Raw genomic sequence first — 17,112 nt, forward strand, 5'->3', positions numbered from 1 at the left:
AAAGCTGGGAAATCTAGCCGCTATGCCCCTGAAACGTGACAAACATGATTGGCAATATTTCTCATTGCTTGGAAACAAAATGTTCCTGTAAGTGTTTACATAAGCTAAATTTGAGTTAAGTGTGGCCTGCTATAGAGTTTTCAGTTAAATGCACCAAACTACTATCAGAGAGGGTTCCCGGAAGTTATGACATTTGCACCTTTTTTCCTTACGGATAAACAGAGAGCTTTATCACTCATTTGGCAAGTACAGTCAGCCGTTTGGCCTCTGCTCTAGTTCAGCTGGAGAGGACCATGTATCCAGTTCATCACTTCAGAAATGTGCATAGTCATGAGAGCTAGTTCCCGTTTTCATGCAAAGGAGGAACATTAGAGGCCACCTGCCTACACCAGTTCTCCCATACAAGTGTAGATATGAAATACATTTAGCAGAAACTTGCATGTTTCATTCACCAGGACCATGTCTGCCCTCAACTCCCTGACACCACATTTAGCAGTCACCCTATTGATTGTGATGTCTTCCTGGACTCGCTCGCTTGCTCAAGTCACACGGATCAAGTCTTTTCTCCAAAAGGATAGTAACCTGTGTAAGACATGTGTTAGACAAAATGTTTTGCATGCTTTTACTCACCAAAATAGTGATAATTTAAACACCTATGACATCGCTTTTTCTCACTTGACACATTTGCCATTAGTTCTCACCGTGCTCTGCTTTTGCCATTGCACACCTTCACGGCCAGACCCGGCTAAGTGCTTTTCTCTTCCAAAAGTACCCTCTCAGTCACTGGCTGGTGGGGCTTGAGTGCTTGACCCATGAAGTCACCACATTTTAGCCCCATGAGTCCCCCAACTCTCAATTCCACTCTCCAACTCTGCACCAAATCCTTCCAGATGATTTGAATCCATCAATTCCTCCAAATATTTCCTCCAAACCAACACCAAGTCAGCACCCCTTCACTCCTCCGCGCCGCAGTTGGGAGATGGATTGGTTGGTAGTCAGCTGATGGAATGTGGCGGCAACAATCCAGTATCGATTCCAGAAGGACATACGATGATGCTAGACGATTTGTTTTTTCTTCTTTTCCTATTTCATGCCATGGATGATGCTTTGTGGGTTGCCACATCATGATTGTAAAGTACTTACATTGTGATTCCACTGTAAAGCTTCACACTTCAAAATTAATAGATGTTGGTAGACGATGGTCTCCTTATCGTTTTCACTTACTGTTTAAGCCCCCCCCCCTCCCCACACCCGCACACACACACAAACCTCTACTATCATGTGCGACTGCTGTGGAGAAGCACACAGAGAGAAGTCATGATCTAGATTATGTGTCTGAGGGAAGTGGTTACAAATTTATTTATTTTATTTGTTTGAACAGTCACCGGGATAGCTGCAAACAGAAATGAAGTAGGCATCTTGATTAACAAGAGCCTTAAGTATGGAGTGGTAGACGTCAACAGGGGTGGCGACCGGATTATTCTGGTCAAGCTGGTAGATGGGGACTTAGTTCTCAATGTTATCAGCACATATGCCACAATAAGAACACCAAGAGGGAGTTCTGGGAAGGCCCGGAGGACATGGTTAGGAATGTACCTATTGGCGAGAAGCTCTTCATAGGAGACCTCAATGGCCACGTGGGTACATTTAACACAGGTTTTAAAGGGGTGCATGGGGGCTTTGTCTATGGCAGCAAGAATCAAGAAGGAGAAGATGTCTTAAGCTTTGCTCTAGCCTACGACATGATCGTAAGTAACACCCTCTTTAAAAAGAGAGAATCACATCTAGTGACTTTTAGTAGTGGTCAACACTAAGAGAAGACAGGCGTGTTTGACTGGATTGTAAGATGATGATACCTAGAGTGTTGTCCCGTAGCATAAGCTTGTGGTGGCTGACTTCCGCTTTCGGATCCGTGTCCAGCAGGATAAGCGCGTCAAAGTACCTACAACAAAGTGGTGGAAGCTAGGGGGGGGACTCAGGCTTTCAAGGAGAGGGTCATTAAGGAGGGCCCTTGGGAGGAAGGAGGAGATACAGACAATATGTTGATGAAGATGGCGACTTGCATTCGTAAGGTGGCTTCAGAGGAGTTAGAAGTGTCCATGGGAAGTAGAAGCGAAGCTAAACATACCTAGTGGTGGAACTATGATGTCCAGAAGGCTATTAAGGAGAAGAAAGATTGTTTCAAACGACTACACCTGGATAGGAGTGCAGACAACATAGAGAAGTATAAGGTGGCAAAGAATGCCGCAAAGCAAGCTATGAGTGAAGCAAGGGGTCGGGCATATGAGGACCTCTACCAGCACTTAGACACGAAGGAAGGCGAAAGGGACATCTATAAGATGGCCAAGATTCGAGAGAGAAAGACGAGGGATGTCGTCCAAGTCAAATGCATCAAGGGTGGAGCAGATCAGCTCCTGGTGAAGGACGAGGAGATTAAGCTTAAATGGCGGGAGTACTTCGACAAGCTATTCAATGGAGAGAATGAGAGCTCTACCATTGAACTGGACGACTCCTTTGATGATACTAGCAGGCGTTTTGTGCGGCGAATCCAAGAGTCTGAGGTCAAGGAGGCTTTAAAAGGGATGAAAGGATGCAAGGCGATGGGCCCTGATTGTATCCCCATTGAGGCGTGGAGAGGCCTCAGAGACATAGCGATAGTATGGCTAACTAAGCTTTTCAATCTCATTTTTCGGGCAAACAAGATGCCAAAAGAATGGATGCAGAGTATATTAGTACCAATCTTCAAAACAAGGGGAGTGTTCAAAGTTGTACTAATTACCGTGGAATTAAGCTAATGAGCCATACAATGAAGCTATGGAAGAGTCATTAAGCACCGCTTCAGAAGAACGAAAAGCGTGACCAAAAATCAATTTTATTTCATGCCTGGGAGAAAGACCATGGAAGCCATCTTCTTGGTACGACAACTTATGGAGAGATATAGGGAGCAAAAGAAGGACCTACATATGGTGTTCATTGACTTGGAGAAGACCTACAATAAGATACCACGGAATGACATGTGGTGGGCCAGAAACACAAAGTCCCAACAAAGTACATTACCCTCATCAAGGACATGTACGATAATGTTGTGGCAAGTGTTTGAACAAGATGACTTCCCAATTAAAATAGGACTGCACCAAGGGTCAGCCTTGAGCTGTTATCTTCTCGCTTTGGTGATGGATGAGCTCACAAGGGATATACAAGGAGATACCTCATGATGTATGCTCTTTGCGGACGATGTGGTGCTAGTCGATGATAGTTAGATGGGGGTCATTAGAAAGTTAGATCTATGAAGACAAACCTTGGACTCAAAAGGTTCTAGGCTTAGTAGAAGTAAAACCGAATACATGAGGTGCGGTTTCAGTATTATTAGGCACGAGGAGGAGGTTAGCCTTGATAGGCAAGTGGTACCTCAAAAGGACACCTTTCGATATTTGGAGTCAATGCTGCAAAACGATGGTGATACCAATGAAGATGTGAGTTATGAATCAAAGCCGGATTGATGAAGTGGCGCCAAACTTCTGGCGTTCTCTGACAAGAGAGTACCACAAAAGCTATACGGCAGGTTCTATAGGACAGCGATTCGACCCGCAATGTTGTATTGTGCTGAGTGTTGCCGACTAAAAGGCGATATATTCAACTGTAGCGAAGATGTGCATGTTGAGATGGATGTGTAGCCACACAAGGATCGGGTCCAGAATAATGATATACAGGATAGAGTTGGGGTAGCACCGATTGAAGAGAAGCATGTCCAACATCGTCTGAGATGGTTTGGGCATATTCAGCCAGGCCTTCAGAAGGCCTTCAGAAGCTCTAGTGCATAGAGGACAGCTAAAGCGTGATAATGTCAAGAGAGGTCGGGGTAGACCAAACTTGACATGGGAGAAGTCCGTGAAGGTCTGACTGACTGGAATATCACCAAAGAACTAGCCATGGACAGGGGTGCATGGAAACTAACTATCCATATGCCAGAACTATGAGTTGGTTGCGAGATCTAATGGGTTCCAGCTCTACCTTACCCCAACTTGTTTGGAACTAATGGCTTTGTTGTTGTTTTTAGAACAGTCATCGTGGGAGAGCTCCCTACCTGAATTTGATCTCATTCAAAGAAAAAATCAATCCGGTTTATAAGGGCAACCGAATCAAAAACCTAAACAAGTTAACCCTGTTTATGAGGGAAACCGGACCAAAACCATACAAGACCAAAATTGAGGCTGTCGTACCCCCTCGTCTCGCTCCCGTACCCCCTCGTCTCATTCCCTCCAGGGCGAGCGGGGGGGGGGGGGGGAGCCCCCCAACCGCCGCACCCTCCCTACCTCTCCTCCGCCTCGTCGTCCCCAGAGACGGGCGTCGGCTAGGCCCAGGCGCCGCCAGTGATGGTGACAGCGGGGATCTGGGCTACAACCCCGCGGTCTGGAGGGATTGCGACGCGAGATCGCCCTTCCGTCTTCGTCTTTCCCGGCGGTTCGGCGCTGCTCCAGCGGCTTCGTAGGGAGGGCGGATCCGGAGGGGATCTTCCCAATTGGCAGTGCTAAATCCCCGGAGCAATGATTCTGGTCATGGCGGCGTCGTCCCCTCTGTCGGGATGACGAGCCAGGTGGTGGGTCCTTGTGGCAGCGTCGGTGGCGGCGGATCTTGGGATCCCGCTCCCGAGGACGTTGCGGGACGCGCGTGACGGCCGGAGCTTCCTCCGTCATCGACAGCGCTGGATGCGGGATCGCGGCGGCTATTGCCGTTGTATGGGCGACGACAACGGCTGACGCGACGGTGGGTGCTCCCTGTAGTGCTTGGAATCGGCGCGGCGGCCCCTCTTCATCGACGGCGACAGACTCCGGGGTTGTGTGGGCGATTCAAAGTCTGGATCTAGAGGTGGCGACGGCCTTTTCAAGGCTGTGGCGGTATGGGACGTCCCCTCCATCAACAGATCGGGTTCGATGCGGCTCGACAGGTGACACATGCGCCTCTTTCGGAGTTGTCGGGCAGTGCATGTCGCCGGCGCGTGAAGCCACCGGTGGATGCGCTACCGGCGGATGCTACGCACGACGTCTTATTCAGAGACGTCAAATCATGCCTACTACCGACAGGTGATGCACAGTGGCTTTGGCGGAGGTGTCATGTTTAGCCTGTTGCTGTTAGATCGAAGGTGGTGCGACAGTAGCGGGAGGCAGGCGGTATGGGACGTCTTTGTCTTCCGTTGTCTTCTCCAGAGGTATCCGAATATCGAGGCGTCGGTAGACGGATAAGGGCGGATGGTACAGACGGCTTCAACGATGAGTTTATGCACTCCGATGGAAGCACATGATCTCTGATCGGGCTATGTCGACGCGTGCCTGCGTTGTGTCCTTGTTGAAGGTGGTGGATTGAAGCTTGGCTTTGGGGATGAGAATCCGGAGTTCATCCTTGTGGTCGACTCGCCATCTTCGGCGTACGTGCTACAATTCCTTCTTGAAGGCGTAGCCTAGAAATTGTGTATTTTTGTTTCTGATGTGTCTTGTAACATAGGGTTTGTGGTTATCTAGGGGAGTTACTGTCGCGAGGTATACGGCCTTAGGATTTGTTTTCTGCTTTATTCCTGGGTCAAGGTTGTTCGGGTGCTGGATTTTGCACTATTAATAATATATGGCTGCATACATCTTTCTGATGCAGAGGCCAGGGGTTATCCTCCTTTTCCAAAAAAAACAAGGGGAAAGGAAGAAGAGAAAAATGCACACCTAGGAGAAGGCACGACCTAGCTAGCAGACAGAAGGACCATCACGAGGGACACGAGTAGATGTGGGGAGCCGTCGAGGGATCACAATACCAAAACTTTGTAAACAGCCTAACGCACAGCACCGGCGTGCGTACCGAACCCCAGGGCGCAATAGAGGAGCCTCCACGATCAACGAATGCCATAGTTGAACAAGAACCTTGACTGCAAGCTCCGCCACATGAAGCCGGAACGATTAGCAAGTTGGGAAGGCATCATTGTGCCATCATTGAGCAAAGATGAATGGAGACCACCATGGGAGGGTCTTGAACATGCACAACAAGACGGCGCACCACATGAACACCACCAAAGACAGACAAACGAGGCAGAGATGGCAGCTCCACAGCACCAAGCGTGATGTTGCCAGACCCCAAGACACACCACTGTCAACCCCAAGTCGGTCGCACCACCACCACCGACATCCCCGTAGCAAGCAGCTACCCAACACAACAATCGAGCCGACTTCTAGACGATGCCTTCAAGACAGGTTGTGACGCAAATTGCGCCACCATCGGTTGTTCAGGGCAAACCTGGAACCAAGGTTTCCCCCTAAGTCGCAAAGAGGATGGCAAAAACAACATACAATGACGCCTTCAAGAAGGTTCGCGGTGCCCATGGGCGTCGTCGTCATTTGCTCCGGTCTGAGCTTTCACCAAGTTGAGCACACACATCCAGAGCATCGATTGAACTAGGTAGATTGCTCACTTGCACTATGACAAGCATTGGGTCACCACAGCCCCGTCGCCACATATTCCCGAGTCAAACAACCGCCGGCTAGATCCAGCCGACCAACGCCATGGTAGCCAGATCTGGCAAAAGTCCAGGCCCGAGCCACCATTGATGCCAGATCTAGGCGGCGGTTGGCCTAGAAGCCCTTCACCTCCGGTTGGCGAGCACAGGCCAACAACAGCCAAGCACCACAACCACCAAGTCACTAGGCAACCACCACCAACCTCCCATCGCTCCCGAGCACTATCCATTGTGTGCCAGACGATCGAAGACGTGCAGATCTGTCCCATCCCAGCCGCTGCCATCCACGCATCCATCCGGGCCGCTGGCACCCTCACCGCACTTGCATGAGGCGGGGATATGCAAGCCGCACGCGCTAACCACCATGCACTGAAACGCCACGATGGGGCTCGCAACAGCACCCCGCACGATGAGCACCTGAAGGTCGTTGCACGGGCACAACTCCATCATGCCAACATCGTTGTCCTCCCACCGTCCCCGGGCTCTAGTGACACGCGCGGAGGAGCGCGCCGCCGCCTGCTGTTGTGCGAGCCCCCGGTCGACGACTAGCCTCCCTGGGACTTCAGAGCCCCTCTGTCGTCGGATTCGTGCGGGCTTTGCCCGGCGGAGGCCATGGGGTAGCAGCGAGGGGAGTTGAAGCAAGTGATGGGGGTCTAGCGCGGGTGGGGATGTGCTGTCACCCGTGTCGCCCTAGGGAGGACGACGCATGGGGCCGTCGTCGAGTCCGAGAAAAGTCCAAGGTCCATTCCAAGTGGGTTGCGAATTTATGATGCAAATGATGAGTCAGAGGACATAGAAATGGATTGCCCGGATGACTTTGGTTTGGTGGTAGTTCAAGGTTGTAATATGGACTTCTCTCAAGATAGTTTTACTTTTCAGGTATAATATTTCATAGTTGGGTCTTCATGTTTAACATCTGAATCATATCTGGTAATAATTCAGTTGTCTCGTTATTTGCAGGTTTAGGTGAACCCCAGACTCACATTAGCCCTAGTGCTCAAAGAAGTGAAAGGCTGAGGCTAGCTACAACAAAATGGATTGCTGATGCAATTTTGGACTGGTCAAAAAATGATTCTTCTCTTGGAGGTACAGCTTTGCAGAAGAAACTCGAAGAGAAGTACCATATCAAAGTTCCAGATCACAGAGTGTTCTATTGCAAGGAGATGGAACTGGATGGGATATATGGGGAGTGGAAAGATAGTTTCCACTTGCTATACACACTTGAGAGTGAGATCAGTGCTTGATATGGTTCATTTCAGTGCTCTTTCTCTTGGTATGGTTCACCACATGCCTATGATCGTTCTCTCCCAATATAGGTTTTGTATCGGTATAGCTGAAGTCTGTCACTTAACTGAAGTTGCAGAGTGGTAGGTGGGCGTGCAGTCTATGCATTTCATATCAGTGGCATTAGTTCCTTTTCATTCTATAGATAGATAGATGGGCGGAACACTTCTTTTAGATTCTATTCTAGAACAAACTCTTCTGTTAGCTTTGCACTCTAGTCTTTTTGAGCAAGGAATCGGGCTCACGAATCAAAAGGAGGTTGCTCAGAAGAGATAGATGCATCCAACCTCTATTGTTTTTGCTTGGAAACTTTTTTGTTACGACAGTGACTATGAATTCCCAATCTTCTCCAACAGAACTCCCTCACTGAGTAAGCAGTCAGCATTCCTAGTATGATCCACTCATTCTACACCAAGAGATTGTTTGTGTCAACGAAACCATGTTGGAACAATCTCTTAAGAGGGTTTAGACCACAGATTTCTGTAGAATCAACTGCTCAAACAGGTAAATTTGGAAGACAATTTCGCGGCTGCTTGTGGTATTGATGGCCAAAATTGGTTGTACCCAGTAGCCTATGGTGTTATGGATGCAGAATTCACTGAGACCTGGACTTCGTTCATAGAGATACTACAACAAGTCACTGGTCGTCCAGCTGATCTAGTCATTCACACATATGGATGCAAGAGGCTGAAGAGTGCATCCAATAGCGTCTTTGTCGGAGTGCAGCACAAAGAGTGCATGAGGCACCTCTCTACTTATGTTTTGAAGAAGTCCAAAGGGCCTTTGTTTGATGATAACTTATGAGACAAATTAGTGGTCATACTTAACTTCCTATGATACATGCTTGATTTTGCAGTGCACATACTTAACTCCCTATAAAGCATATTGGCTACATTGAGAAAATCTGTGCAAAACCTAAAGTGAAGAAATACTTAGATGAACACCACTCAAAATTATGGCAGAAGGTCAATACATTCTAGGAGAGTTCTTCAACAGTAAGGTCAGGGAATTAGAAGGCCTGCCCATTCTTGATTTTTTGGATGCCACTAGGCAGCAATTAATGGAGAAAATTGACCGCATGCAAGGATTGCAACCAAGAAATTTGAAGATCATACAATTCTCCCATCGGTTTAGAAGGACCTTAATCAAAAGAAGTACAAGTCTAAAGCTAAAGATTGGTCAGAAGCAAAAGTTTGGAGGCAGAAGCATATGCAATATATACTATTGCCATGTAAAAATGTTGGTTCCAGATGTGTAACTGCGAGCATGTAGTTGTAATGTTCTTTTAAACTTATAATGACAATTATGCAGTTCTGATGCTTTTGGAACACTTGCAATGTCAATTATGCAGTTCTGATGCTTTTGGAACACTTGCAATGTCAATTATGCAGTCCTCATATGATGCTTTGGAAAAAATTGTAATGACAGTTACAGAGTCCTGATGCTTTTGAAAGTAGAGACTTGTGAGACCTGATGCTTGAAATGGCAAGTGCTCTTACCTGCATCTTCGACGTGAGGTGTGTGCACTGAGATGGTTTTTGTGTGCTACGTCTGCCTAAGGGTATTTTTCGTCTTTACACAACGCCCAACTACATGATGATGTCAAAGAGAGGTCGGGGTAGACCGAACTTGACATGGGAGGAGTCCGTAAAGAGAGATCTGAAGGACTGGAGTATCACCAAAGAACTAGCCATGGACACGGATGCGTGGAAGCTTGCTATCCATGTGCCACAACCATGAGTTGGTTGTGAGATCTTATGGGTTTCAGCTCTAGCCTACCCCAACTTGTTTGGGACTATATAAACATAAAAAGAAAAAGGTTTTGTTGTTGTTGTTGACACAACGCCCAACTACATCAAATTAGGGCTGACCGAACAGTGACGGCATGTGGTGCCAAAAGTAGGGCACATGGCGGGAGTAACTGATGGCAAATGTATATTCCAAGAAAATGGCATAATGCATGTCTTGAGCGGAGATTAGTGGCACAAATGTGAATTTCCCACTACAAAACGAAGGAACTTGGTTGGCGAAGGATGCATACCTCCTCTCACAATGACTTCTGCGTCATCAAATACTTTTACAGTTAATGTTTTACTTCTCCAAAGACTTCTGCGAATATGAAATACCCGAACCTATACAGTAAAAAATTTCATATTCTTAGTGCTAACATACGCCACAAACAGAACAGATCAAACAAAAAAACATAATTGAGACATACAGGTAAACTCACCTCAATATCCACCTCAGAATTAAGACCACTTGATCCTTCCACATACTTACTCAGCAACATGTTCTCTAGCTAACAACGCCAACAATAAATAGCAAAAATTAACAAATTAACAGAATGTAACACAAATCTAATTTATTTCTATTTTAATTTACTTGAAGCCTAATAAATCAATAGCGCACCCACCTCAACTGTGGTAGAGACGTGTTCTCCATTTAAGCATTCAATGACATCACCCACTCGAAATCCAAGTTTCTCAGCGGGAGATCCTTCTGACACCTAGATTCAGTTATCAACAATAACCACTCAATACGCATGAGAAGATAAAAATCCTCAGAAGTGGCGCAAACATTTATATATACCTCTTGAACAATAAGACCACCATCAATGCTACACTTGACCAATATTTGCTCGATAATAGGAGGATCTAAAAGCTTGATTGCAGAAAACTTCAATCCAAGGTGGGGTCGAGACATGCACCTACAAACAACCATTTAGTGAAAGAAACAATACCATAAGATGTAACCCTTTTAAATGAGTCATTTCAGTTAGGAACCGAATTATGGCTATCATATCATAAGATTGACAATACTACCACAAATTTTTGACATCATGAAGTTCAAAAATACTCCGAAAGGATGTGTAAACAGAATTTGACATATACAATAGAACCAAAACAGAACGACATATTACAATATAACCAAAACAATATCGAGTTTTTATTACATCAAATATGTCCAAACAGAACGGCATATTACAATAGAACCAAAACCTATCAATTTTTTTATGAACAATGCACTGATGAACATCTTCAAATTTATATCAATAGAAGATATTATTTCCTTTCAAAGAGGAATCAGTATGCATAACAGGGTATCAAGGTTAAGATAAAAACATAACTTCTCACCAAATTTTACATCCGCACAGTTGCCATAAAATAATATTGATAACACATAGAAGTCCATAAAGTAACAATTGATTTTCCCATAAAGTTCTCATAAGGAACCATTTGCCAAACTTGATCAGTGTGGTTCTATTCCTGCTTCTATCCATGTAGGCCACATGACGGTCCATCACCTGACCTCACTTGTACATATATTTTGCTAAATAATCTCTTGTGCAATCTATTTAAATATACTCACTACAAACATAAAACACGACAACAAACGCATTACTGAACAAATATTTTTTTTTATGGTCATTATTGCATGAGCCAAGAGAAAGATAAAAACAGGACAGACCAAACTTAACAATATCCTTTCCACATCATGATAGTTTAGATATGTATAAGTCATACATGATAAAGAGAATGACATGGCGATTATTTTGTAGTTCTACTTCCTTTGGCAGGCGTTTGCAAGCCGAAGCAAAATGTAGGAGCGCCACGTGAATGACTGCTGCTGGTGAGCATTGATCGACACCTGACTACATCCAACTTTATTATGCCTTTGTCTACCCATCCCTGTTTTCGAGTCGAACGACTAGTAGCGACTAGTCGTCGACTAGTCGATGAGTCATAACTGGAAGTCGACTCAAACACCTCGACTACTTGAGACTGGTCGAGACTAGTCGATCGCCACGGCACGACTCGTCAAGAGTCGCTACCCCAGACCGACTTGTCGACTCGAAAACCTTGCTACCCATGCATGGTAACGAGTTAGACATCATGCATATGTTTCACCCTTCGTGTCTATATGATGTGTTTTTTACCTCATGCATGGTGCGTACACAGCATGCATATGCTTCAATCATGTTTAATTCTGGCCAGGGAAAATAAACAAGAGAGAATTCTTTATTTGACACTCCCTTAAAATCATGTTCCTTATTTGACACTAAAAAAAATTTCTTCCCTATATGACCTATAGTCTTAATTTCTTTCCCTATATGACACTCTAGTTCATTTTGTACACGTGAAAAGACCTTTTTGCCCCTGTACATAATGTGACCAGAAATATGTAGCATTGAGCCTAATTAGGGAAAATTCGTTTATGAGAGTGAGCACAGCTGAACATGTTATCTCCTCCGTTGGTCTTTTTTGGGATGTGTGTATTCTGTATACCTGAGTGCATGCATCCAATGTATTTAGAACGTATTCAGCTGTGGGTCTAGTTTCATGTGGTATGGTTTGTGAGTGCGACTGTTTGACGTACTTTTGTACGTGTGCTTTAACACTAAAATGCATTCTTAAAAATGAATGGATTTTTTTAAGCACTTTTGTGTATGCTTCGGTGATCACCTACGTGCATGTCATTAGTGCATGTGCACGTATTTGCATGGCCCATGCAGGACCTATAGCTGTATGGAAGGAAGCTGCGTGCTAGCACGAACGTATGCCCGATTCGGTGCAGCCAACATGCGTATGTATATGAACCGGGTCATACGAAGCTAGAATACATGTATTCGCTTGATCGTCAGGGTGCGCGTACGTATTTAAATATCTACGCTCCGGCAGGTAAGCTGGCCGCGTATATGTACACAAATACGTATAGACAACTAGCCAGACCGGTCAATTAGCACATGAACCATCGAAGGCCTCGGTCATGATTTCTTGTATCGGCTGGAGATTTCCAAAGAGCGAGAGACAAAGGCTCTGTTTGCTTCAATTTTTTTTTTGAATTTCGTTTGCTTCAATTTGTATCGATGGATTCCGCTGCCGCACAGGGCCAAAGATTTAAACAACCTTCAAGGGATTGAGGTAGGGACGCGTTTATCTTAAACAACGTTACATCCATATCGCTCCATAAAAATCGGAACGGCAATGGCCAGCGCCGGACCTTCTCCAGCTGCCTATAAATACCGAGGCACAACGCACGCACAAAAGGAGGCAACGCACGGCGCACCCACGGGGAGCCACCAAGAGATCCATCCATCATCCATCCATAGCACGCCTCAAGCATCACGCATCAGCCAGGAGATCGACGCGAGCTCGGCTGTCTTCTGGAGTAGATGGCCGGGAGGGAGGTAGCATAGCCGGCTCCGGCCGTGTTGCGGTTGCTGTCCAGCCGGCTGACTCTGTCCGCCCACCCCGCCGCTTATCCAGAGGAAAATTCCTAAACGTAGTAGACTTGACCTGATTTTTACCGGCCGACCTAATTCAACAGACTTTTTGAAAGCATATTTGTGGTCACATTATACATATGGGTAAAATGGTCTTTTCACGTGAACAAAATGCACTAGAGTGTCATATAGGGAAAAAAATTAAGACTAGAGATCATATAGGGAAAAAAAATTCTTCAGTGTCAAATAAGGAACACAATTTTAAGAGTGTCAAATAAGGAATTCTCTCAATAAACAAACAACAAACATTATGTTTGTGCTGGCCCATTCCTATCCTTCTTAAGCCAGGAAAGGTATGGAAGCCTGCCTATAAAATTGTATGTTTGTAACTATGGGATCCAGTTTCAATAAAACACGCGATATAAACTGCCATTCAGGTTTTCTTGCAAATCAACACGCATCGATTTACTACAACTTGGGATAAACAGAGAAATTATGTACTTTTCACATACTAACCATACACCTGGTCCCAACAGTGTAATGAAGACACGTGTAATGAGCACAAACAGCCAAAAGTTTGAGATACTCATTCTCGTGAGTAAATCTAATAAGTAGACTGCAATAAGACAAGCTTACAGTATTTGCTTGTTCTCAGTACCTCTTTTGCGCAATCCACAATGTATGCTCATGCATGCATGCAAAAGCGACACATACATGTATAGCTTTAAATATGGCACATAAATCCAAGCAACATGTTCACCATTGATGTTGGTGTGACATGATAATTCAAGTAATAAGTATGGTACGCAATGTCAGGTGTAAGTAGCACTCATTTGTATGTTTGTGCAACTTTATCATCAGATGCTAATTGGGTTTTAGATTACTACCAAGTTGAGGACACATATCCCAAGGCAACGCGTCCAATGGCAACAAGCCTGGGGACAGCTATCCCCCGTGGCAGCAAACTATATTTGAAAGAAATACAACAAATAACTTGACAAGACAAATCGAAGTGGAACAACTCAACGTAAGAGTAAGAACCATGGGAGAGGCGTTTAACTCTTAACAGTAAAAAAAATAGTAAAGAAGATTATTTTAATAACACTAAGACAGAACTAAAAGAAAAGACAATACCCAAATTTCTTCCACAAATGCAAGCACTTGAGCAAAATGGATGAAGGGATAATGGACCCTCTCGTGCTGTTGCTGACCATTCCCACAATCTTGCCATCAAAGTCAATAACTGGCCCTCCATTGTCATACTGGAACATATGTATTAGCAACATTAAATTTTGATACCAACATTTTGCAAAATAAAACAACAGATGACATTATCCAAATAACGAAACAATGTAGACAATAATCTCAGAATAGATTACAATCTGTACCTTAGGATGCTCATCTGCGCCATGAACATACAGATAGTGATGCCGTTCAAGCAGGTTGGGATTCAGATATTGCACCATACCATGACCTATCGTTAGAAATGAACTTTCATCTCTTCCGAGTTCAAACACTTCTTCAGCACTTTTCACGTCATCATTGAAGGAGAGCAACTGGACAGGTTCTTCTACTCTAACCTCAAGCATAGCAAGATTGTAGTGCTTCTCGTAGTACAGCATGGTGGCCTTCTGAGTAGTGGCATCCCGCAAGTGAACAAAAACCTGAAACAGAAGTTGTGAAATATGATGTTTTAGATATTTTTATTTGTTCGAAAACCAATGATGTCTTAGAAGTTAGAAAAGAAAAAATATGATGACATTTATAGTTATACCCATGTCTTCTTAAATTGGTCAACATCTCCCACAAAGCCACATGTGGATGCAATGCAAATTACTCTTTTAGCTCCATTGAATTCACCATTTGTATAAAATAGATAGTGACTAATTGAATTGATTCATTATGTATGCATGGTTTACCAAAAAATTATATCGTTATTTCGGTGCTAGCTAATTGTATCATTGTGTCAGCCAACATACTTCACTTTAACACCTCCCTAGTTCTAGTGTCAGAAGATAGAATATGCAGGTGTAACTGCGGATGGAGTTATGTTAAATGTGGACAGGACTAGCTATCTTACGCCACAAATAAAATGAGTTAAGTAAGGTTGAACTAGTATGAGACTACATGCACAAAAAATAAGTGAATACAAACTGCCATTTTCCTATCCTTAACAACTCACCTTGGCCTTGGGAGCATACTCATCTTTACCTAGCCAGTCATTTGAGGATGGGGACTTCGTGCGAATCACATGTGCAGTAGTCAAAACAGTACCTTTTTTGTTTTCCTCATCCCAATCAACCCAAAATCCAGAGCATCGTGTTAGCGAATGACGACCTGCAAACGCATGCATGTATGAACAAGGAACAACCTATTCTCGCAGCGCTCCTAACAAATAGATATGACATAGTTGTCATACCAACAGAGGATGAAAGTCCAATAACTGATGGAGCAGCAGCAAGCACTGTCTTTGTTGTGGATTCACGGACACGAAGAAGCTTAGGATTAGTACTCAAGCATGTGGGCGGTTTACACGTGTGCAGATAAAGAGTCGGCAGTTCCATTTGGCGGCCTGCAAGAAGATCAGCAATCAGAAGTTAACACTAATATGCTAAACTGTCATTTGATTTCAGCAGCATTCAGAGGATATGTCGCTTCGCTAAGTTGAACTTCACAATAGGCGGCACATGTCTCGATTTCAAGATAATCTGCAAATGTCTCATGTTCTTGTCTCTCACAGGCATACTAGATAGTATACATGATAATGACAGGACGTGAAACATTAAAAGGAATGGAGGGTACTTGAACAACAAACCTAATTTTTCATCGTATGCATCGTGTACATCTTGAATGGCCTTGAGCATATCCAGATCTTCGTATAACGCATCCGGAATCTGCGGCGCGCGAATTGGGGAGCTGCCTGCAGATGAGACCCCATCCTCCTCCTCCTCCTCATCCCTGGTCCTTGTCCGTTCCTTCGATTTCTGGTTGGCAGCCGCCCCCCTCTTTCTCTTCCTTGTCGGGGACCGCACGGGTGGTTCCTGTGGCGATTGGGAGCCCGGGGGCTTCCGCCGCGCACGCACCAGGGCCATCGACCGGGTGGTCGTCGTGGGCGTTGCTGAGACGGTGGAGCTCCGACCGCGGCGGAGCGCGAGGGTTGGTCCGGACCCCGACGCCTCTCCCTCTTGGGTGGCGGCTTGCGGCATTGCTGACCGCGTCGGGCCGCCGCGGTCAGCAAGAGAGGACGGAACTGCACGGGCCTTTACGATCGCCGGCGGAACTCCGGGTTGGGGAATTGATTTTTACTTTACGGTTTTGCTACAGCATATTTAGATGTGCCAGGCTAGTCATAGTGAGAGTAACTTAAACAATAACATAACGCACTTTGAGATATTTTTGTTTATGTAGTAAGTAGTTAATAAGAAGTGGCAACATAATATGTTACTGTAATATAGTGTTTTTCAAGACAACATGAGTATACAAGCTATTAAATGAAGCCACATATGACACTATTACTATATTACTTTGCACTATGAAGATGATAACTTAAAGTAGTATCATATGTATGACACTAGTATAAGTTTCTTCTATGACCAATCTAAAAGCATTGCTGGCCGTTGGCACCACCAGGAGGCTTAAAAATCGCCTCTCGCAGCCAGCGCTAAAATCGACGCGGGGGTGATTGGGTTCCCAGCCGCCGCCCCAGGTCGCTCCCAGGTGTCGATATCGGCCCATTTTTGATACAAATGTGTCTGTTTTTCGGCCCATTTTCAACGAAAAATCAGCTCGATATCGGGGCAAATGGGCCCATATTCGCCCTGGTTCAGCGCAAATTCAACAAGGGTAATTTTTTATCACATAGTTCATCACAGAAAATCAATAGAAATCAAATAGTTCAATACAAATTCTATAGTTCAACAAATAAAAACTCATATTTCATCACACGTCGAGCTAGTTGCCCTTGAGCCTCCATAGGTGCTCCACCAGATCCTGTTGCAGTTGTTGATGCACCTGTGGGTCTCGGATCTCCTGACGCATATTGAGGAAGGCAGTCCAGGTTGTCGGTAGCTGGTGATCAACTTGCGCAAGAGGACCCTGCCTGTAATATGGT

At 45.0% G+C, this 17,112-nt stretch overlaps 1 protein-coding gene across 1 annotated transcript; it reads right to left on the reverse strand.

Annotated features, from left to right (window-relative positions):
• Positions 1-45: 45 nt before the first annotated feature.
• LOC125549265 (putative protease Do-like 14) lies at positions 46-16,331 on the reverse strand. Its single transcript, XM_048712718.2, has 10 exons — positions 15,817-16,331; positions 15,421-15,573; positions 15,184-15,338; positions 14,390-14,665; positions 14,136-14,263; positions 10,367-10,484; positions 10,191-10,283; positions 10,008-10,076; positions 9,819-9,909; positions 46-582 (listed from the first exon to the last, which is right to left on the reverse strand). Exons 1-10 carry the CDS (start codon positions 16,205-16,207, stop codon positions 554-556), a joined length of 1,503 nt encoding a protein of 500 aa, XP_048568675.2. The 5' UTR covers positions 16,208-16,331; the 3' UTR covers positions 46-553.
• Positions 16,332-17,112: the final 781 nt, after the last annotated feature.

This window comes from Triticum urartu, chromosome 1A (assembly GCF_056163025.1).
Source record: "Triticum urartu cultivar PI428250 chromosome 1A, HENAU_Tu73, whole genome shotgun sequence".
Taxonomy (NCBI): Eukaryota; Viridiplantae; Streptophyta; class Magnoliopsida; order Poales; family Poaceae; genus Triticum; species Triticum urartu.

Coding starts and splice junctions, on each gene's coding strand:
- LOC125549265 (XM_048712718.2), bottom strand. CDS start 16,207: ATGCCGCAAGCCGCCACCCAAGAGGGAGAGGCGTCGGGGTCCGGACCA. Junction 15,339..15,420: donor TGGACTTTCATCCTCTGTTG/GTATGACAACTA, acceptor ATGCGTTTGCAG/GTCGTCATTCGCTAACACGA. Junction 10,077..10,190: donor ACGTCTCTACCACAGTTGAG/GTGGGTGCGCTA, acceptor TGGCGTTGTTAG/CTAGAGAACATGTTGCTGAG.